The sequence below is a fragment of the Zalophus californianus genome, chromosome 15 (assembly GCF_009762305.2).
Source record: "Zalophus californianus isolate mZalCal1 chromosome 15, mZalCal1.pri.v2, whole genome shotgun sequence".
NCBI classification, from domain to species: domain Eukaryota; kingdom Metazoa; phylum Chordata; class Mammalia; order Carnivora; family Otariidae; genus Zalophus; species Zalophus californianus.
The window spans coordinates 15,111,039-15,134,199 of NC_045609.1; the positions used below are offsets into that span (position 1 = coordinate 15,111,039).

The 23,161-nt window shown below is 45.3% G+C and overlaps 1 protein-coding gene across 3 annotated transcripts in view; it reads left to right on the top strand.

The window, feature by feature from the left end:
• The window catches only part of PCNX2 (pecanex 2), a 297,035-nt gene that overhangs the window by 79,369 nt on the left and 194,505 nt on the right, over positions 1-23,161 (top strand). For all 3 annotated transcript variants that reach the window (XM_027596146.2, XM_027596147.2, XM_027596148.2), the window contains exons 11-14: positions 7,000-7,153; positions 7,240-7,272; positions 14,897-15,068; positions 22,616-22,726. In XM_027596146.2, the coding sequence (XP_027451947.2) occupies positions 7,000-7,153; positions 7,240-7,272; positions 14,897-15,068; positions 22,616-22,726 (470 nt within the window). The remainder of the gene's footprint in view (positions 1-6,999; positions 7,154-7,239; positions 7,273-14,896; positions 15,069-22,615; positions 22,727-23,161) is intronic.

Here is a 23,161-nt window from a genome sequence, read left to right on the forward strand (position 1 = left end):
CATGTTCTCTGGAACATTTTCAAGACGTATACCTTTTGTGCTGCAAACCCAAAGGCGAAGCGGTGAGATCCTGAAAACTGGAGACAGTGGGAGATATGAGAATTGGGGAACATGGTATAGACTCAAGGTTAGCCCTGGGGACGGGGTCATGCATTGGTCTCCTCGTGGCTTCCCACGTTTTTGTAGGAAGGCTTGAGGTTCCATGGGTAGCACAGAGCCTGGCCGACTGGACGTGGGCGGGGGGCGGGGCGGTGAGGGGGGACAAGGGCAAATGAAGAGATCCACCAGTTGGAATGTTAGTCTTTCCTTTTAAACCCTTTTACTATTTCTCGCCTCTTCTTTCCATTGATCCATTGTGGGGTTGGAGAAGTAGTCAGTGGACGGGGAGGGAGATGGGAGAGGGTCCAGTTAGTTAAGGCATGGTGGAGGTGGGGGCCAGGTCAGAGTCTTCCCATTTCCACCTCTGCCCCCACCCCCCACCCCCATCTCACAGTCTACAAAGGACAGGATTTTGATCTTCAGGGGCCATGCAGTTCTGATGGGAGTGTTGGTTTGAAAATCCAAGATACCTTTACTGACGCCGTCATCAGCCAATGCAGAGTTTCACGGTTAAATGCCAGCCAGTGGGGGCAGTGGGAAGGGTGATTCCCTGCCTTGCTGTAGTAGGTCCCCCAGTGACTACTTGTTATAGTAATGTCTTAAATGGTGTGATCACACACTAAAAAACTATAGTCATGCAAAATTACAATAGTAAATTTCAGGACCCACAAGTCAGGGAATGGAGTTTTAATGGCTTTTCTAACAATGCTATGTCACCCCAGGGGCGCACACTTAAGACGAACATTTCAAACGTGACTGAACTAGTCCAAAATAATACATCCTGTTAGATAAGGCAGGTTTTTTTTTTCTGAAATATTAATTTTATTTTCTGTTAAAAAGGAATTCTTGAAAGTTGGATTACCTTGTGTTAACCCTTTATATTAGAAACAAATATTTCTACAGATTTCTAGGTGTGTTACTTAAATCCACTCAGTGGCAACACATTAACCGAAAATTTAATTAAGGTCTAAGAAAGGTTGATGAAGATTATTGCAGTTTTTAAAAGTTTAGAGTTTTATAGTTTTAATCACTTCTGTTGCAGGTCACCCTGGGTTGCAAGGCAGTGTTCGGGGATGTGTAGAGACAGCATCACTCCCTTACTCATGGGTCCCCCAGCTGGTGTGGGAAGACCCTGGGGATCAGGCCCAGTGTCCACCACTTACTAGTGCTGTGATCTAAGGATGGGGGTGAAACCTCCCTGTGCCTCAGTTTCCTGTCTGTTAAATGGGGATAATTTATATACGGAGAGATTTCAAGGATTAAATCAAGTTAGCCATAGAAAGTGTTCTTTAAATATTAGCTGCTGTTATTGTTATTATGACCTGGAATGTGTCCCAGAACCCAGAAAGAAGAAAAATAAATAAAAATAAAATGAAATTAGGGCAGCCAAAGTAGCTTTTGTCAAGCCCAGACACTAAAATTTAGGCCCTTAATTCATAGGAGAAATCACCTCATCTTCAGAGCCCATATAAGCCAACTTTCAGGCATCTATTAGCACATGAGGGGATCTGGTTTTCTAGTTCATGGCCATTTAAGAGGGGAAATAAGACAGCATGAACCCTGAGCTAACAGCAAGGAGAGAGGAAGAAAAACCCAAACACTAACCTGGAGAAACCTAGCAGCGGACCTTTGCAAGGAGAGTGTTCTCCCCAAACACGGCTGTGGATCAGAATCACCTGGGAGCTTTGTAAAAATACAGATTCCAGGCATGAGAAGTCAGCCCTTCAGCCTGGCCTTGAGTACAATGTAGGGCTGTATTACGGCACGCCTCCGTACCTCGCCTTCTTAGTTAGGACAGTGATGATCTGAAAGGTCTGTTTAAGAAAACAGGAATTTACACAATAAATTTTACATTTTTTTCACTCTGATAGTAAAATTTCAAAAGGCATAAATAAATTACCTTTGATATTCATTGGGGGACATTTGTATTTAAAGCTCCACATGGATTAATGAACTTGAATTGCCAAATTAAGGTTTATAAAGGAAAAGCATGCATAATAAAAAAACAAACAGTAAGGGTTGGGCAGGAAGTAGAAGAAATTGGTGAATTACAAGCACCAAAATTGAGCAAATCATCGCTATAAACTCCCATAGCTTAAGGCCTTCTGCCTGATAATTTTCAACTTTATTCTGGAATTCAGGCTGATCTTCCTTGAAAATACTTCCTTCTTTGATCATACCTTCATGGTTCTTATAATTGCAGACTTTACAGTTTTCTTTCAGTTCGGCATTCATTCTCCTCATATATTTTTGAACTTATCCTTATGCTCTTTCATTTTCTCTCTCCCTTTTTAAAAAAGGATCTGTTTATTCATTTGAGAGGCAGCACACAGCAGGGAGGGGCAGAGGGAGAGCGAGAATCTCAAGCAGACTCCCTGCTAAGTGCAGAGCTGACGTGGGGCTCAACTCCAGGACCCCGAGATCCTGACCTGAGCCGAAATCAAGAGTTGGACGCTTAATGGACTGAGCCACCCAGGCGCCCCTCCTTCATTTTCTCTTGTTTTTTATTCTGCTATTACCTCATCTTGCAAAACACATCAGTTTTATTTTCATTTATCTAGTTTTCCGGGTTGGCCTCTAAAAGAAAAAGCTGCCCATCTGAGCATCATTTCGTTCCTTTGTTCATTCATTCAACAAATTAAAAAGCCCCCAAAGCCAAGCACCTGCTCCGTGCGAGGCTCCTCCGCAGTGGGCACTGAGGATTAGAGCCCTACCCTCACGGAGCTCGAATTCTGCCGCACGAGGGAGACACATGAAAGACACACACAAAGGCCTGAGGTAGAGAAATTTGGGGACGAAGGGACACTCATGTCAGAACGGGGGGTTCCAGAAGCCTTTCCTGAGGTGACGCATGCAGACGGAGATAGAAACGAGAAGACAAGTCAGCCACGTGACAAGCTGCGGGGAAGAGCGTTCCTGCTCCTCGGATGATCTCGCGGTCATCGTCCTTGTCTTGAGAACGTGCTCTCATTCTCCCATCCTTAGAAGTCCTCTCAACCCACTCTCCCACCAGCCACTGTCCGGTTTCTCTGTGCCGTTTTGCAGCAGAACTCCGTGAAGAGCTGCCCGTGCTCGTTTGCGGTCTCTCTTCTCCCATTTTCTCATAAGCCCATTCCATTCACTCCCCGGACAGACTCCAAGCCTGCCCGTGTCAAGGTCATCGTTGACCTGACCATTCTGCCGTCATTTTACTAGACCCATGTGCAGCCTCTGACAGAGTCGATTCTCTTCCTTGGTATGCTTTTCCTTTCCTGGCTTCCAGGACTCAGCCCCCTCTTGGTTTTCCTCCTGTCTTGCTGGTTACTCCTTCATACCATAGTCACCTTGGCAGGTAACCTGTGCCTCCTGACCCCTTCATGTAGGAGTCCCCAGGTGCTGCACACTTGAGAAGTGACCCTTCTCGGTGGGGCTTAGCCTGACCTCCCTGCTGAAAATTACGACAGTGCCCTACTCAGATGCTCGTACTTCTTCTCACCTTGTTCTATTTCATTTTTTGATTGCACTAATCATCTCCAAATGCTGTATAATATACTTATTTTTTGTGCATATTACATATTTTATGCCACTGCCCATTGGAAAGAAAACTCCAGAAGTTTCGTTCACTGACGTATTCCAAGTATCTAGAGCGGTGCCGAGCAGTCTTGCGTGAACAAACAAATCAGCGTCCCTTTGCAAACCAGCTCCCCTTCCCAACTTCTGCCATTGACTCTGCCACGATCTTTCTTCCCCAGACTGAAATCTTGAGATCATCTTTATTCTTTCAGTCAACCCTTCACTGTACACAGTCCATTCAAAGTCCTTTCCCCTCTGGTCTGTATTGTGTCTCAAAGTCACATTGCCTTTCCAGCCTCCCAACCTTAACCCTCTTCCAGACCCTCATTACTTCTCCCCTGGAGGATTGTTTCCCCTCGCTCTGCTGTTTCCCCTCTAGTGCATCTTGTCAACCTCTGCCAGATAAATCTTTCTAAAGTACAGCCTTAATCACGACACTCCTTGCCCAGTGAGTAAACTTTTTCACCTGGTATTTAAATAGAGATGCATGAGGAGCCGTGCGAGTGGAATGATGGGGGCCTGGGGCAGAGGAATGGAGTCCTGCTGGAGGAGAATCTGGGGAAAAATATTTTTCAGGAATGTTATTTTTCCCCCTAAATAGGAAAAAAGTCTGTTCATTTAATTGAAATTTTTGTTTTTTTAAAAGTTCCTAAGCCTTTGGATATTTTTAAGTGTACATCAAAATGTTATGAGCACTCTAAAAAATACATAAAGAATTTTATGGACCTGAACTAACAAAATATATTTAGCTCTGTTAGAAGTGCTTAGTGGAAAACAAACAAACAAAACCCATAAATTTTCCTTTTTACCAAATATATTTTGATCCCCCCAGAAATTTTTTTTTAACTTTCAGCTTGAGCATCATAATATCTGAGTTCTTCACATTTCTATGCATCTTGATTCTATACATCTCAATTGCCTGATTAAAAAATAGGAAAAAGATATGAACAGACACCTCACCAAAGAAGATATACAGATGGCAAATAAGCATATGTAATGATACTCCACATCATCATTGGGGAATTGCAAATGAAAACAACAGTGAGATACACACACCTATTGGAATGGCCAAATCCAAAACACTGACAGCACTAAATGTGGGCAACGGTATGGAGCAGCAGGAACTCCCCTCCATCATTAGTGGGAGGGCAAAACGGTAAAGCCATTTTGGGAGATAACTTGGTGGTTTCTTACAAAACCGAACATACTCTTACCATATGACCCAGCAATCATGCTCCTTGGTGCAAATGAATTAGAAACTTAGGTTAACACAAAACCCTGCGCATGGATATTTATAGAAGCTTTATTCATAGTTGCCAAAATTTAGAAACAAACCAAGATGTACTTTAATAGGTGAATAGATAAACCATGGTACGTCCATATAGTAAAATAGTATTTAGTGATAAAAAGGAATGAGCTATCAAGCCATATAAAGACACAAAGAGGGGCCCCTGGGTGGCTCCGTCGGTTAGGCGGTTGTCTTCTGGCTCAGGTGGTGATCCTGGAGTGCTGGGATTGAGCCCCGTGCTGAGCTTGCTTCTCCCTCTGCTCCTCACCTTGCTTGCTCTCTCTCGCTCTCTCTCCCTCTCTCACACTCTCTCAAATAAATAAATTGGGGCACCTGGGTGGCTCAGTCATTAAAGCGTCTGCCTTCGGCTCAGGGCATGATCTCAGGGTCCTGGGATCGAGCCCTGCATCGGGCTCCCTGCTCCGCGGGAAGCCTGCCTCTCCCTCTCCCACTCCCCCTGCTTGTGTTCCCCCTCTCGCTGTGTCTCTCTCTGTTAAATAAATAAATAAAATCTTTTAAAAAATTAATTAATTAAAAAAGACACAAGGAACCTTAAATGCATATTACTAAGTGAAAGAAACTGACCAGAAAAGGCTCCCTGCTGTATGATTCCAATTATCTGACAGTCTGACAAGGAAAATCTGTGGAGATGGCCAAAAGATCCATGACTGCCAGAAGCTGGGGGAAGGCAGGGGTGAATAGGCAGAACAGGGGATATTTAGGGCCGTAAAAAATACTCTGCAGGCTACTATAATTGTGGATACATTTCACCATACATTTGTCCAAACCCACAGAATGTATTACACCAAGAATGAACCATAATGCGGACTACGGACTTTGGTTGTTAGTGATGTGTCACGGTCAGTTGGCTGATTATAACAAATGTACCACTCTGGTGGGGGACGTTAATTGTGGGACAGGGGGTGTGTGTGTGTGTTTGCAGGGAGGTGCTGTGAGAACTCTTCATACTTCCCCTCAGTTTTGCTGTGAATCTGAAACTGCTTTAAAATAATGTCTATTCATTTACAAAAAAAATGCTCACGAGTGCCCACTTGCCAGGAATGAAGTAGACAATAATCCCTTCCTAACAGTAATGTATGTACATGAGCAAAAATTGGTGAGGCAAAAAATATGCTCAGAATTCTTGGGAAGGACCCATCTACGCTCCTGAACTTGCAGTCGACACCATACTCCTTTACTCCCATTTCAGCCTCTTCCTCCCATCACTATGCCCGGCATGTTGTCCTTCCGTAGAAGTCTTTCACCCCTAAAGTCATAATCCCACCTCAAATGTTGCCCAGCCATCCTGAGCACTTGGCCCATCCACTTGCTCTCATCTAGCAGCTTCTCCTATCCTCATTGCCTCCCCGTCCTACTTAGCCTCCAAGATCCAGCCTTCATCCCTTTGTCTCAGCACCTTCAAGCTCCCTTGCTTGTCTCCCTTCACACTCAGTGACAGCACCCCTCTCTGGATGAGCCCAGAGGTCCCTCAAGAGAACACCACCCAGGGAGACTGTGGTCATGACACACCTCAGTCAGACCCTCTGCACGTTAGCTCTCTGGCTGGAGCTCTCCTGGCTCCAGAAGCTGGGAAGCAAATTCTGGCTGCCGAGCTTGTATCTGGAAGGGATTTCCTGCTTTAGCCAGGTGTTAATGCACTTCCCCCTCTCCCCCCATCGAAAGGAACCAGTGCAGCTCTTTGTCTGAAACGCATTTCATGTAGCAGACAGAACAGTTAACTGTTTTCCCCCAGGAGGCCCAGTTTAGTGATCACGGAGACTCAGTGGAATTGTATTTCATTTATTTCAATAATAGGAAACTGGGGTTAAAAGTACGGATTTTGCTTATAAAATACAGGGAGAATGGAAGGAGGGAAGGAGGGAAGGAAGGAGGGAAGAAGGAAGGAAGGAAGGAAAGAAGGAAAAGAAACCTTAAAATTTTGTTACCACATATAAAGGCATGCTGAAGGCGACTACTCTGCTGTCACTGTGTTCAGGTGTTATCTTTAGACATAGGCTTACCTTTTATCTCCTTTGTTTGCATTTGTTTATTTTACACAGAACGGAAGATGTCAAGGAAAATGTGCTGGCAGTTCTACTCATTGTCCTGGTTTCCCTCCTCGGATTTCTGACATTGAACCAAGGCTTTTGCAAGGACATGTGGGTGCTCCTCTTCTGCCTTGTCATGGCCAGCTGCCAGTATTCCCTGTTAAAGGCAAGACCACCTCTAATTCTTACCATCACTAATGTACCCTTGAAATCATGAGATGATGACACAGAGACCTCTGATTTCTGTTCTAGAGCGTTCAGCCTGACCCCGCCTCGCCAATCCACGTAAGTTTCAAATAACGGGCAAGTAGCTTGTCTTGTCTGCTTGTGTTAAAGATAGAGGAACAAAACCTATTCAAGAGGCAAAATATGTATCAATCTACGTATGGTGAATATATAAATAGAAATATGAATGCATGGTTGCCAAATTCGGGCTAGATCTGAGAGCGTGGTGTGGGTGGTAGTCGGGGGGCAAGGGGTGGGTAACAGGATGTGGAGGGTCTTTTCTATCCCACTGGCCTCACGTCAGGGCCGACCGTGCAGCCGGGGGGGTGGGGGGTGGGGGGACGACTGGTCTCTGCAGTCAGACTGCCTGCTTCTGTTTCCTGGTTGCTCCTCTGAATGTTGGACCCTGAGCAGGATATGTGTACTTGCCCTGTCTCTGTTTCTTTGCATGTCAACAAGGATAATGAAAATGCCTCTAGGGATTGAATAAGATGTTGCTGAGTGAGTGGGAGCTATCATTCCTGGTAAAACATCATTGTGTAAGCACTAGTCATTACGCTCTTTACATGAAGCTGATCTCCTGTTCCACCTTTGCAAGAGTATTGTTACTTTTCATCCACATAACTTTGGGCTGACTTAGAGCGGAGCCTCTGGGCTCACCATACTGATCTGTTGGTGCTCCCGCGTCCTTCTATAAGCATGGTTTCCACTGACCCAGCTGCCCTGCCCCTGCGTGCTGCCGGGGGACGGGGTCTGGCACGGTCCCCGCAGGTACCCTGGCTACACGCCTTTGTGCCGAGCCCCTGCCTGGCGCACCTTTCAGCTCTTTGAGGACCTTCTTTCCTTTGTTATGGTGAGCTGTGCCCCCCACCCCCTGCCCTGAAACCCTTCCAGAGAAAGAAAGTTTGATCTTCCCTCCATTGTGCTTTTAAAAAATTCATATCCAGGATTTAGGAATGCTTTTAAATCTGTGATAGCTCATGTTTAGCTCATAGTAATTAAGAAAAGCTTATAATTGGATGATCACATGGCATACATTGCTATCTTGTTAAATTCCTCTGTTCCCCATAATTGGTTTACATATAATACATCTTCTTTTATTCCAGAGTCTGAATGTCAAGATAAGTAGAAGCAGCATAATTAGGGTATTAAGATGTATTGTTGTGATTATCATCAGAAATCTGGGTTAGGTGGTGTGTGCAGAGATGGGGAGCTCTGAAGTCTCTTTGCTCAAGCCCACACTGGATGCCACATCCTCCTCCATCTGCTTCAGGAAATAAAACCTCCTTTCTAGTAATGGCACTTCAGTGTCACTGCTTTCTTGGGTGACTTGGGGGAGGGGTGTTAGATGCTATTAAACACTCATTTCCTGCAGGTACCTTCCGTAATAACGCAGAACATGCTAGGAGAGGTGACAGTGAGGACAATTGTGCAATCCTCGTGGATTTGTCGTGGCTGGTAGCAGCCCCCCCTCTGTCATTGCTCTAAACTGGACTTATAGTGCCTCAACTGGTCTAGCTCCTAGAGGGTCCGGTCAAGCAGCTATCCCTGTATCTGAGTAAGCATGTGCACAGTCAGAGCGTATCTAGAAATGACTTCTCTTAACTGTCGTAATCAGACATGTGTTTATTAATTTGCTCACACAGGTTCCTAGGTAGAGTAGCCCCTGATTTGAATTGCCAGTTTGCTCACAGTTCTAGTGGGAAGAGAAAATATGGGAGCTACACAATGTTTCCTCTTGCCATCTGCCTGAGCCAGGTGGGCATTGAGAAGGCAGATGCAACATCTCCAGATTATAAATGTGAAAACCTCAGAAAGGAGGTGGTCAGGGGAGCAAACCAAGTCTGGGCACAGAGGCGGCTCTCAGGCCCGCCGCCAACTCTAGCCCTGGGCATCATGAGACCCCAAGTGCTTTTCGAAACTACGCTGCTTTGGCTGCTTTGTATGTTGCCGGGGAGGGGTTTTTACCAAATTCAGTCAATTCTTGCTCTTAGAGCAATTGGCTGATGTTTCTTCTTTGTTTCCTTCCGGAGCACACAGGTGGCGAATTTTGAGCCAGCCGTTCAAATCAGAAGATAGCAAAAATACAAACACTCTGTATATTTCAGATATAAATGTAGAATTAATGACGTGCTAATAGATACGGTACAACAGACCCTGGGCCTGACAGAAATGCATCTGGTTATAAAAGAAAACTTTTATAGGAGAGCTTAAAAAATTGATGGTTTGGGTGGGTACTGGCAGCATTTGAGGATAGAGACTCGCCATATAATAATGGATGATGAGGCTTTTCACTGACTTATCCAGATCTATACACAGGTCTTAACCAACACTGATGATCACCCAGAAAGCAAAGTTCAGTAGGATATCTTTTTTTTTTTTTTAAGATTTTATTTATTTATTTGACAGAGAGAGACACAGCGAGAGAGGGAACACAAGCAGGGGGAGTGGGAGAGGGAGAATCAGGCTTGCCGCTGAGCAGGGAGCCTGATGCGGGGCCCAATTCCAGGACCTGGGGATCACAACCTGAGCCGAAGGCAGACGCTTAACGACTGAGCCACCCAGGCGCCCCAGTTCAGTAGGATATCTAAGAGGCAGCAAAAAAATGGGCATGTCCTGCACAGAGCCAGACTCAGGTGCCTTTTCCAGCACCTGCAGGATTCTGAGTGGGTCTGGCTGGGGCAGCACCTGGGAATCTCTCCCCCCCCCCCCCCCCCCGCCGCCAGGTGATGATCGTGGTGGTGATCTCAGATGCCACGTAAGCAACCCTGGGGTAGTGTGCAGGTTTGGGGATTTGAATCCAGCCTTACCATGTACAAACCCAGAGATCTTGGGCAAGTTATTTCTCTGTATCTCAGGTTTTTCACCTGTAAAAAAGGAAATCATGAAACAGGATTGTAAGGGGATTGAACAAGAAGATACTGTAGTCAGGTGCTCAGCATAGTACCTGGTACTATGGAAGCACTTGACAAATCTTAGCAGTTTTTTGTGGGTAAAATATGGATAATAAGAGCAACCTTGGTTGGATTTGGTAAAGAGTGAATTGGACAGTATATATAATGAGCCCAGCACTGGGCCTAGAATATACTAAGTTTCCTGTTTCCTTGCTCATGGTACAAACTCCAAAGAGCAAGAGCTATAACTTGTTATGTGTTCTATTCAATCAATTCTGGCTACTATACAGTGAAGACATTTGGTACCACTTCCTGTTATTTTAAAAATCACTGGGAATGATTTTTTTTTTTAAAGATTTTATTTATTTATTTGAGAAAGAGAGAGCATGAACGGGGCAGAGGAAGAAGCAGACTCCCCGCTGAGTAGGGAGCCTGACACAGGGCTCCAACCCAGGACCCCGAGATCATGACCTGAGCTGAAGGCAGATGCTTAACTGACTGAGCCACCCACGTGCCTGGGGAATGATCTTTGTAAATATTTTATTTTAGAACAGTTTTAGATTTATAGAACATTTGGGAAGATAGTACAGAGAGTTCCCATATACCCCACACATTTGTCACAATTAGTGAGCTAATATTGACACATCATTAGTAACTAAAATCCATATTTTACTCAGATTTTCTTAGTTTTAACCTAATGTTCCTTTTCTGTTTGAGGACCTCATCCAGGATACCACATTGCATTTAGTTATCGTGACAGCTTCTCAGACTTTCCTTATTTTTTGATGATCTTGACAGTTTTGGGGAGTATTACTGGTCAGGGATTTTGTAGCCCACCCCTCAGCTGGGATTTATCTGATGTCTATCTTATGATTAGACTGGGGTTGTACAACTTTGGAAGCAAGACCGTAGAGGGGAAGGGCCATGTTCATTGTGTCATGTTGAGGGTACATGCTGTCTACGTGACTTACCACTGTCGGCGTTGACCTGGATCCCCTAGTGTGATAAACATGAATGATTTTGAATGACATATAAAAATTTTCTCAATCCTCAGTCCTAGCAATAAGGTCAACTTAGTCTTAGTGGCTCTTGATTGAAAATGAAATTATGTTTATCTCTTCAGTTGGGTATTTACTTTGCTCCAAAAAAAGTGTTCTTTAAAGCCTGAGCCACTCCAAATGCCCTTCTTTGAATTCTTACCTACTGAATTTCTGCCATGAGATGGGGTGGAACTTAGGTCACCACCCTCCTGTCTGTCTTTCACTGCCACGGAGGGAAGTGCTGAGGCAGTGGGCAAATGTGTAAGGTAGGTGGAGGCAGAGCGGATGGCGCTCGGCCCCCACTCTGAGGGGTACTGTCTCGGGCACTTCGCTGCCCCCTTGGTTGGACAACATAATTGACACATTTGTCAAAATTCACAGACCTGAAATCTAGGAAGTTGGCCCTGATATACATCATTCTGTGAAATGAAATTGTAAACTATATGAAATTATAAACTGAGCTTACAGAAACTTATTTGCCTGTGCCTTTTCAATTTTTAAAGTAGCTGGTCAGATTTCCACTGTATTTAAATGGAAGTAGCATTTTAACAGTCAGCTGATAGGAATTATTTGGCCTTTTGGTTGCTGCTTATTTCCTATACTGCCTTCTCTGGAATGTTTTGGGTTCTCCTCTACACCCCAGGTGGGAGTCACAGACTATGTACCCGCCCAGGTTTTCCTGGGGCTCTGCTCTCTGTAGGGCAGAGGGTGCCCACCCCCCAGCGTTCCTCCTTTCGCTCCACACACAGGGGCAACTGAAGCATATCGTTAAAAATGCTCAGATGACTCTAAACGGACAGCTGAGTTGCTAACGCTAGAGTAAAAAAGAACTTATCAACAGGCACGGAGAGATGAGATCCAAGTAAACGAACCTGCACCATCGCAAGAAACTATGAAACAGCCCATTCCTATGTTAGCGATGGGGGTTCAGCGTCCCTAACACAGTGTCCCAGAGCGGTGCACGGAGCGTGGGGTTATGGTTCTCCCCACTCTCCACGCTCCAGAGCTCTCTTAGGAGAAGTCAACACCCCAAAGCTATTGCTAATGCTTTCCCCCAGACTCTATATTTGCTTCGCAGAATGTGTTTAAAGAATGATTATGAATGAAATTCGGTGAAGTCAGGCTGAGTCCTTGGGCCTGGCAGGCCCCAGTGGCGAATGCTGTCCTCTTCCAGGTTGTTGCTGGGAGCCAGGATGTAGTGGCCAGCACCCAGGCGCCAAATCCTTGCTCGGCCACACTGCTTCCTGCCCGGGAAGCCGGGGGCAGGTTTCTTAATTTGGCAAAAAATTAAGGCATAAAATGTATGCCTCAGTTTACTCGTGGCAGAATGAGAATAATAAATACTTCTTAGCGCTGTACCGAGGATTAACCATGTGGGTAGCACGGGGCCTGGGGTGAGATAAATTATAGCTGCCAACAAAAATCCCGGGCCCCTGAACATGGCTGGAGGAGCAGGTGTGCACCTCCACAGGTACAAGGGGGCCCTTTGCTGCCCTGTGGACCGAGGAAGCACAGGACACCCGTGGGCCGAGAGCCTGGAGCTGGTACCTGCGGCCGGCTGAGATGGGCTGGTGTTCACAGCCCGGGTTTCCTCACTGCCCAGGCCCAGTGCACTCCAGATTTTCTGAGCCCCCATCTTCCTTAGAATAAACGCCTTTTATTTTTTTCCTTAACAAGTTTGAAGTCTTCGACCCGCCCGATGTCTTGATAAGAGGAGAATTCGAATGGCCTCGTGCCTTGGCCACGTGCACCCCCACTCTCCAGAGGGGGGTTCCTGGAGGTGTGGATAGAGTCTTTCACCTCACCCTTCTGCTGCACTCCTCCCAGAGCGGGGCCGTGACCTTGTACATGGGGGTGGGGGGGCTGATGGGGAATCCAGCTGCACATGCAGACAAGCCTCCATGCCCCACAGCTGAAGCTGGGTGCGCTCCCCTGGGGTAGTTTAAAGTTGAAATCACACAGGAAATAGTTGGATGAGTTGTAAAAAAAAAAAGGACTGATCAGACTTTACCTGGAGGAGCGAGTGGAATTTTCCTATTGGAAAAAAGAAACATCAGTCCTCAGGGGTCTGATGGTTGATTCATATGTGAAAGAAGGAATTGGGGAGCAGGGGAATGAATATGTTTAGTAGATGTTCTTAGGAATCAAGGAAAATAAAAGTGACATCTATACCACACATTAGTGATATGCTTAGAATGGGTTAGGGACCCAAACATAGAATGGGAAGTGAAGAGAATGGCATGATGATGAGAGCAGGCTCTTTGTCAGGGAGCCAGCCTTAAGTTTTGTCTCATAAATTACAATTACGAAGGGAGCGTTCCCCTGCCCGTAAATAAAGTTTGACTTGGTAGATTTAAGATGATATCACAAACTTGTTCAAGACCAGGCTTTCAATTCCTAGAAAATGTATTTTTAAACTTTTAGGAAGAGGACAAATCAGGGCAAGTGGGAGGCAGCTCTTTAATTTTATATCCTAAACGGTGTCACTTTGAGGAATGTCTCATATGTTTGTGTATTTGTGTATTAAGTAGCTGTCTATACCAACCAAGTTAGTTTGCTTTTCACTTGATAAGAAATGCATTAAGATTTCACTTAGGCTTCAGTTTCAATTTTTTTTTTTTTAATGCAGACAAAGTATTCCCATACTCACTAATCTATGACCCAGTTGGATTCAAAAGGAAATTTCATAAGAGTGCAAATATTCCTTTCAAGACTGAGTCTGGACCCAGGGCCAAACATAGCCAGTCCCCATGGACAGCCTGTGTTTTCCTTCCTATTAAAAGATGGTCTCAGAATAGGACCATTCTATTATAGAAGCAATGGCAATTTAAATTGCATTTCTAAATATAACATGTTCAAGGCAGTGACTTTAAATATTCACATGTGAACCCATATCACTTTAATCTTTACTTTTTATACCCAAAGTAGTTCATGAATTGCAAAGAATATTCTCCCCCTAGTTCATTTTTGTTGGTTTTTTTGAACTTTATGAATTGTGCTTTGGTTTGTGACATATAAATTCTTCATTGGCTTTTGCCCTGGAAAGTTTGATGTTATATCTTTTCCTTAATTTTTCTATCTGTTTAAGGAGAAGAATAAAAATGTTTCTACTTCTCCTCATAACAATATTTTGAGGGCTAAGGTGAGATCTGTTAAGTTTTTGGTCTTCCTCAAAGGAAAATGTATATAAATGGTGAGTTTTTTTAAATTGAATTATTCCCCTTGTGCTACACTAAGATGTTTTATGCAATCTCTGTGGGTATAACTTTGCACCTGTATTATCTTGCTTTTTAAGACAAGGAAATCAAAGCCCACCACTTATAATTCTGTTTCTTATTAATAGCAGGGCTCAAGTTAGACCGTGCAACCAGCAAATAACGGTTTATCTTTGTTTTGCCCTTGAAATGAACAATACAAACGGATGTTTCACTATTAGAGACGCTTTGAATTAGATCTAGATTGTATCTGAGGGTGGTAAATCAATTTTCGGCTAAATCTTGTTGAGTCTGAGAGGCATGACATTCTTTTTGATATTCTTGTTCTTAATTGTCAGAATAAGTATCAGAGGTTTTTTTTTTTTCTTTTCCTGGTGTTTTGTATATATGAATTCTAGAGGGGGGGCAGAATGTGATTTATGTTATAAGTTGTGTGATGTGATATGATATGATGTGATGTGAATTACTGACTACGAAGCTTTTGTCATTTAATCAAAACAATAGGTGCCATTCAGAAATTGTGTTTGTTTTCTAGGGACACAACCAAATCATAACATATAGCAGACCAGTCTATTTTTGTGTGCTGTGTGGCCTTATTTTGCTTCTTAATACAGGGGCCAAAGCCCGGCACCCTCCCACTTATGTTGTCTATGGCCTGAAGCTCTTCTCTCCAAGGTCCCTCCAGTCAGCTAGGGACCTCTTAATAGGTGAGTGAATTTGGGGGTTGTGGGGAAGAACATAGAGGAGGGTGGATATGTCTCCCCTTTATATTCTGAATCACTAGCGGGAGAAACCTCCTTATGTGATTACTGGATGAAGAGGCATGCATTTCTCTTTTGGCTTGTACACCTTCAGAAGATGGTCTGGGAGCTGGAGCCCCACACCATCCAACAGCAGAATTATTCTAAAGGATTGTGTTATCCATGATCGAGAAGTTGTAACGTTGTAGTATCTGAAGACTGGTCGCTACGGTGCCTCGTGCGGGGTGTCAGGGAGGCTCCCCAGGGTGGAGGTGGTTTTGCCACCAGGGTGGCAGCCACGGCCCCACCCACGTGGCACAGACACTCTGGCAATGCCCAAGGGTGCATGGTTCTCAGCCCAGGTGGAGTCCTAGCCTGTCACTGGTCCACTTGGCGCACCTTAAGGTCTAGGCGGTGTTTCATGTAAAATGCTCTGTTTACACAGGTAACCTGCCCTGGGTCATGGTTCGGCACCTAGCTTTTTGAATTCCAGCTCTGCCACTTTGCTAGTTGTGTGACCTTGACAAAAAATTCAACAGTAATGTGGGGACAAAAATAGTACCCACCTCAGAGGTCGGTGCAAGTGAGTTAGTACATTTAAACCTATGAACCAGTGCTGGGCACCAGGTATTAGCTATTATTATTATTATGTGGCAGTGCTGCCCCAGTGTTGCCTGCAGCTCTGAAGACGTGACTGCTCTGAGAATCCTGGTCATGACATCCCACGGTTGACACGCATGCCAACCTGTGATTGGCTGTGATCACGTTGCCCAGATGAGTTGATAAAAGGCACCAGCCGCTGGATCTACTGCTTGCCAGTTGGATATCTTACTCGAGAGGAGCTTTTCAAAGCCATAGGTCCCATATCATTCTTTCTCTGGCCCCCATGACCACTTCCTGAGCCTCTCCAGTGGGACTGAGAAGGGCCCCCAGATATGGCGTATCTTTGTGTTCCTTGTAGGAGAAAACCATGGTATACATTCCACCCTCTGACTCTCCTTCCCAACCACTATCTCCCCATTCCTCTTCCTACTGCATTGGCAGCAAACTATTCACTCCCCCCAGATGCAGCCCCCCACAAGCCAACCTCTGTCTGTATCCTCAATATCTCTCTTCCTATTACATCATGTGAGGGGCCGAGTAGCTTCTTAATAGTGAAGGGTCAGGCACCATGTTTAGAGAATCTCTGAGCTCAAATAGGAAACAGAAACATATTGAGGGGAAAAAAAAGAACTGATCCTATGATTAGATTCCCAGGCAGTGCTTCTTGCCCAAGAATATTTGCTTCTACCCTTTCTGATATTTTTCACTTTACTTTTTTATATTACTTGAAGTTCCATCAGTTGGAACACACACACACACACACACACACACACACACACACACACACACACACACACACACCCATGCACACACACACCCCAAGAAAGACTTTCAGGTACTTTTACCTTCTTATAAAGAGCTCATCCATCTCCCTCCTGAGATTAGCTTCAAGGAAAGAGAGTTTGAGGAGACACAGATCCGCAGGCACGGTTGTGCATGCTGGAGACCATCCTTTCCTGCTGTCCTCTTGCAGATAGTAGTGCTGGAGTCCAGAGCTCAAGGGCCCACGAAGGCCTGGGGATTAGCAGTGGAGAGGGCAGGAAAGCATTTTGGAAGGTGTTCAAGAAACATGTGTCCATGTCAAAATGTTGCCTTTGCTCTCTGCAGTGCACGCTCAATCTTGGGTACCCCATGACCATCTTTTCCCAGCTTCTCAAGCATGGGTTAGTGTTCCTAGACCTGGAGCCCTGACTACCTTGGCGCCTCCTCATCTCATCCTCATGTCTCATGTTCCTGTTCTGTGGCGCCCCTGAGCCCTTTGACCAAGCTAGTTGATGGCCCGTTTCCGCTAAGCTTGGCCCATCTTCTGTCCCCCCATAACCCATACTTTCCATAGCGCCAGACCCATCTCATAGTGGTCTGCTTCACTTGTGATTATTTGACTAATGTCTGTGCCCTCGCTAGCCTGTGTCCTGCCGGGTAAGTGCAAGGCAGAGCCCAAGCCTCCTTTCTTCTACTGAATCCCTGGCACCCTGCGCTGTGTCTGGTAAATACAGGCACTGAAGAAATGTTTGTTGAGCGAATGAACTGATGAACACAAGTGTGCTTTAAGTATTAAGGGAATTAATGTATGGGTGAACTTTTGGAATACTCATTCATAGGTCAGGGAAAGCTCACCGTCATTCTCGGGCTGTTCACCTCGGCCCTTACAGTAAGTAGGGATCTAATACGCACCTCTTGATGATTTGGAGAACAAGGAAGAAAAGCATGACATACATTCCATTTAGAAATTGTTTTTCTGTACACGGTGTCTTTCATTTCTCTTTTTCTTTAATTTGCTACTATAAATGAGCCAATGCCACTGCATACATATAGCTGTCTTGGCATAGCAGATTTGCCGTGGCATCAGAAGGTGAAATGTTATTAGGGCTCAAAAAATAAGACCTTAATGTACTTGGTAAAAGCCCGAGGTCTTGCTTTTAGCAGAAACCTTTGTTCTAAAATAAGCTGCTGGCTGTGTGTATTCTCATTTTATTTTTCTTCGAACCAATTCCACGGAGGACTGGAGATGGGGCGGGGAAGATGGCCTTCCTTATCTTTCTATCTGGAATTTCCTTTTCCCCATTAAAGCTTTTCTTTAAGAGATATTTTTGTCTGCTTGTCAAAGGTAACAAGTAAAAATAGCAATAAATAATCTAGCAAGCCAACTAAATGATTTCTGGGATAAAGAAAAATGGAAAAAGAGAACAATAGCAATCCCCGTGGAGTGAATGTGTTAAACATACTAAAAGATTGTGGAACGAATTTAGAACAATTGGGAATGGGAGGAAGGTGATAGAGGTGTATAGTGATTTTCTGACTTGATGAGGGCAAAGCAAGGGCAACTCAAAGTCATTCATTCTTCTTTGTGGAGCCTTTCCACCTTCTGTCCCTCACTACCAAGGGACCTGAGTGTATATAGCTGCTGCCATTGTTAGGTTCAGAAACTAACAAGGAGAGAAGAAAAAATGAGGAGAGAACAGAAGGGTATTGGGATGAAGAAGTAGTGTAGGTTTCCTGTAGCTGCCATAACAAAGTACTGCTACTAATGGGTGGCTGAGAACATTGGAGATTTATTGTCTCATAGTTCTGGAGGCCAGGAGTTTAAAATCTCTGAAGACACAAGGGAAGGACTTGTCCCGGCCTCGCTCCTTGGCTCGTAGATGGCCTTGTCCCTGTGTCTGTCCACATCATCTTCCCTCTGTGTGTGTGTGTCTGGCTCTGTGTCCAAATTCCCCCTTTTTATAAGGACATCAGGCATATTAGATCAAGGCCTACCCTAATGACCTCATTGTAACTTGATCATGAGCCAAGACCCTATTACCTAGTGAGGTCACGTTTACAGGTACTGTTTTGGAGGGACACGATTCAATCCTTTTAACAAGGAGCATTTAAGAAAAAGGACAAGAGAGAAGCAGGAACTAAGCACACGTGACCTTGTTTCCCATCGTGTGGTCAAAGGTGCTATGTGCCTCTCAAGCTGTGATCCTCCTCTGGCTGGTGCTGGGGGGTGTGAAATGTTTCTTAAAGTTGTGCCTTACTGCTGACATTTCTGGTACCTCTTGCCACTCCTGCTTTCCACGCAACACCATCAACCTGAAGTGGACCGGAGGGAGACGAGGCAGCAGAGGAAGGGGGCAGGAAAGGAGCAGGGAGTATCCGTGGGGGCTGCTTTGGGGCTGAGCTGACCCTGCCCCCTCTGCCTGCCAGGGCAGAAGGGGCCGAATGTGAGCCAGTGGTGGGAGATGATCCAGTGGAAATCGGGTGGGTGGGAAAGGTGGAGAAGCTCCTCATCCTATTTAAGGCGAGGAGAGGAGCATCTCAAAGGCGAGCATTTCAGTCAGATAATAGAACAACGGAAGAAGGTGGGATGTATGCTGACAGGAGGTGGGGAACTTGGGGGCCAAACCTGGGGACATAAAACAAAGTCAGTGGCAGGGACTTGTTGATTTTATAGGGGGGGCAGGGAGGGGAATTAAAGACATAGAAACACTGAGGGTAATATTGTTACATAATTTTTCCTTCTAAGACCCCTCCTATATAATCAAAATACTCCTGGGGGCACTTCTTTTTCATTAAAAGGCAAAAAATTTTGTCTTTATTTCCGGGAGTAAGGGGAAGAGACCTCTGAGTCAGTCCTCCTTAGCTTGCTCAGTCAGAGATGGTGACCTCTGGGCTGGAATTTTTATTTATTTATTTACTTTTATTTTTATTATGTTATGTTAGTCACCATACAGTACATCATTTGTTTTTGATGTAGTGTTCCATAGTTTTGTATAACCCCCAGTGCTGCATGCAATACATGCCCTCCTTAATATCCATCACTGGGCTAGCCCATCCCCCCACCCCCCTCCCCTCTAGAACCCTCAGTTTGTTTCTCAGAGTCCATAGTCTCTCATGGTTCATCTCCTCCTCTGATTCTGCACCTCTTCATTTTTCCCTTCCTTCTCCTAATGTCCTCCATGATATTCCTTATGTTCCACAAATAAGTGAAACCATATGATAATTGACTTTCTCTGCTTGACTTATTTCACTTAGCATAATCTCCTCAAGTCCCATCCATGTTGATGTAACAGTTGGGTATTCATCCTTTCTGACGGCTGAGTCACATTCCATTGTATATATGGACCACATCTTCTTTGTCCTTTCATCTGTTGAAGGGCATCTCAACTCTTTCCACAGTTTGGCTATTGCGGACATTGCTGCTATGAACATTGGGGTGCATATGGCCCTTCTTTTCACTACATCTGTGTCTTTGGGGTAAATACCCAGGAGTGCAATTGCTGGGTCATAGGGTAGCTCTATTTTTAATTTTCTGAGACACCTCCACACTGTTTTCCAAAGTGGCTCTACCAACTTGCATTCCCACCAACAGTGTAAGAGGGTTCCCCTTTCTCCACATCTTCTCCAACTCTGTTGTTTCTTGCCTTGTCAATTTTTGCCATTCTGACTGGTGTAAGATGGTATCTCAATGTGGTTTTGATTTGAACTTCCCTGATGGCTAATGATGACGAACATTTTTCCATCTGTATGGCTGGAATTTTTAATACTTTCCACCAGCGTCACTTCAGTGAAAGTCTACAAAAGGGGGCCGGCTTTGTAATTATCCCACAGATGAGGAAGCCAAGAGGTCTTCAGTTCTTAGTGTCGTATTTCAAAAGGAGCATGAGCAAAGCTGGAGTGTGCCCTGAGGAACATAGCCACTGGGGCTGCACTGCGACTGGAGTTGGAGCAAAAGACTGGGATGTCCACGCTGTGGCCGTTCTCTGTCGTAGCAGTAATAACTAGTCCCGGCCCATGGCAGGTGCATTCTGGCTCACTGCAAGATAGGCCTGTAAAATGGTTTGGGTTAGAGATGTCCAGTGGTAGCATGGGCTTTGCCTAGTGAAGCACGGAGGTCCTGACTTGGAAGGGCTCAGGCAGGAGGAGGTGGTTGGCTTTCCAGTGTAGAAGGCGCTGCATGGGTCCTTCTCGGATCCGAGACTTTTTATGTTTTATGTTTGTGCTTAGGACCGTTATTTCACATCCATACTTTTCCCTGGAGTTCTTCCTTCTTGGTGTCATTTTTGCCACATGCACGCAGCTCTTGAGAAGGTGAACCAATGCAACCTCATAGCGCCTTCCATGCACCCCCACCCTGGCCATGAGTACTCCACAGTATAGTGCAGCATGTCATCTTTCCTGCTGGGTCTGAGTCTCAAAGTTGAGAGAAGTACTAGTCAGTCTGCTTGAAATTATATGGGAATAAAATTCTGATGCTCCTGTGTTCTCTAATTAAATTTCTATTTATTTCTTTTTATAAAAGATTTATTTATTTATTTTAGGGAAAGAGAGAGAGCCGGGGGGTAGGGGCAGAGGGAGAGAAGGAGAGAGAATCCAAAGCAGACTCCTTGCTGAGTGCGGAGCCCCACGTGGGGCTCAGTCCCAGGATCGTGAGATCATGACCTGAGCCGAAACCAAGAGTTGGCCGCCCAACCCACTGAACCACCCAGGTGCTCCAAATTTCTATTTATTTCTTATATCTTTCCCCTATCTCTGATTTCCATTCACAAAACCTGAAAAAAAGAAATTGTGTCCTATTATGTCCAGCAGATCAGTATTTGTATCTTATTGCCTACTTTGATTGAAAAGTGGATTCCTCACAGATGCTCTAGGTTATTACAATATCGTTGAAATCTTGCCACAGAAAACCTTACAGCAAAATCACCATGTGTATCAAAATGTGGCTCCAACCCCAAGAGAGTTGGAACAGTTCCTTGGTATTATTGTGGAAGGGTTTGTCCCATACTTACTTTCAAGCGACTGTTAGCAGGAGCATGGGATGTATGAAGACTCTCGTTTCTATAATTTCATGGGGAAAAGTTTGCATTTCTGATTTTTCAGAAATAGCTGAACCCCTTCCCCCCCCCCATCATCCCTACTCCCACTGTCGACTGTGGTCTATGTACAGTGTTAGCACGCGGTTCAAAGTTCAGGCATATGGGATTTCAAATCAAATTTCCTTAGTTTTATTAGGGCTTGCCAGGATCAAACTTCATTGACATTCTCCTCAATAAACTGAGACAGAAGACAGATACAGCAGAAGGAATGGCAGTTTTCTGGGTTCCTATGAAATCCAACTTACGTAGACTTGAGGGAGAGACAGAGCTGTAAAATGCAGCTCCAGCACGTCCAATTTCCTCTAACAAATGATCTCTGAAATGTGGAATCCTGGTGTGTGGATGTCTTATTGAGTTGCACTGTTCCAGATTTGGGGAGGGGGCACAGTCTTCCTCTGGTCAGGCAGGGTTGCCTTCATGTCCCAGATGCTCCAGTCCCAGGAAGTCAGGCCCTTCATTGTCCCACTGTCACTGTGTGTGCTTTCTTAATCACCACCCTCCCCTGTTCACCTGCAAACCTGGAGTTCCCACTGAACTTGAATTTGCAGGCGGCGTTCAGGTGTGGCGACTCTCAGCACCTCAAGTGCTCCTGGTGACAGCAGCACAAAATGAGGAGCCCCTGGCTCCCATTTTTACACCCCCCACCTCCGTGCAGGGAGAGATCTGCATACCTGTTGCCTTTAGCTTTACCTATTCCTGGACTTTCCCAGTTTCTTTCCCCCACCCTCATGCCCCTCAAGGGCAAGCCTACTCTTGCACACTGCGGACTGGTCCACTGTCTCCTTCACCATCCTAGGTCTCTGCTCGGTCCTGGGCTCGCCTGTGTTCTTTGCTCGGGCCTCTTCCTCAGACGCAGCCCCTTGTTACTTCCAAGGGCACATTTCCACTTGGCCTGCAGACCTTCCTCCTGTGGGTGCGAGGAGTCCAGTATTGCCTCCAGGACGCGGGCAGGGGGGGTGGCTGAGAGCTGGAAGGGGAGCAGGCAGGATTGCCTCGGGGACCTGGGGACCAGCGGCCGCACACTTACTGTCCATTTTGTCTGTTCATTTCCAGTATTTTTATATTGCTTCCCTGCAATCTCCCTCCTTGGGCTCTTCCCGCAGATCAACACTTTCTGCATTTATTTTTTGGAACAAATTGACATGCTGTTTTTTGGAGGTTCTGGTAAGTTGTCTACATCCTACTCTTCCTGTAAAGGAGCCTAAAGTTTTGATAAGGACTGAATGGAATGAGAGCCTGGACAGCTCGGTTTCCTTGTCCTGAACACTATTTCTTGTGTGCACCTGGACAGACAGGGATCCCCCCTGTGTGGACCCTCCCTTGACATAGCACCTTAGATTCCCACCATGGTGGCTAAAACCTCACCTTATCCTTACCTGGAGACTTTGTGCAGATCGCTTAACTCTAAAGTTTACTCTTCTCTAAATGGAAATAAACACGTGTATCTCACAGAGTTGCTGTAAGAATGAAATGAAATTGTACATAAAGCGCCACAGCATAGCTGGTGATCCAGTGCTGTTCCCGCCTCATCACACACTCACTCGCATACACACTCACACACACAAACACACAGTCACAGCCACACACACACACACACAC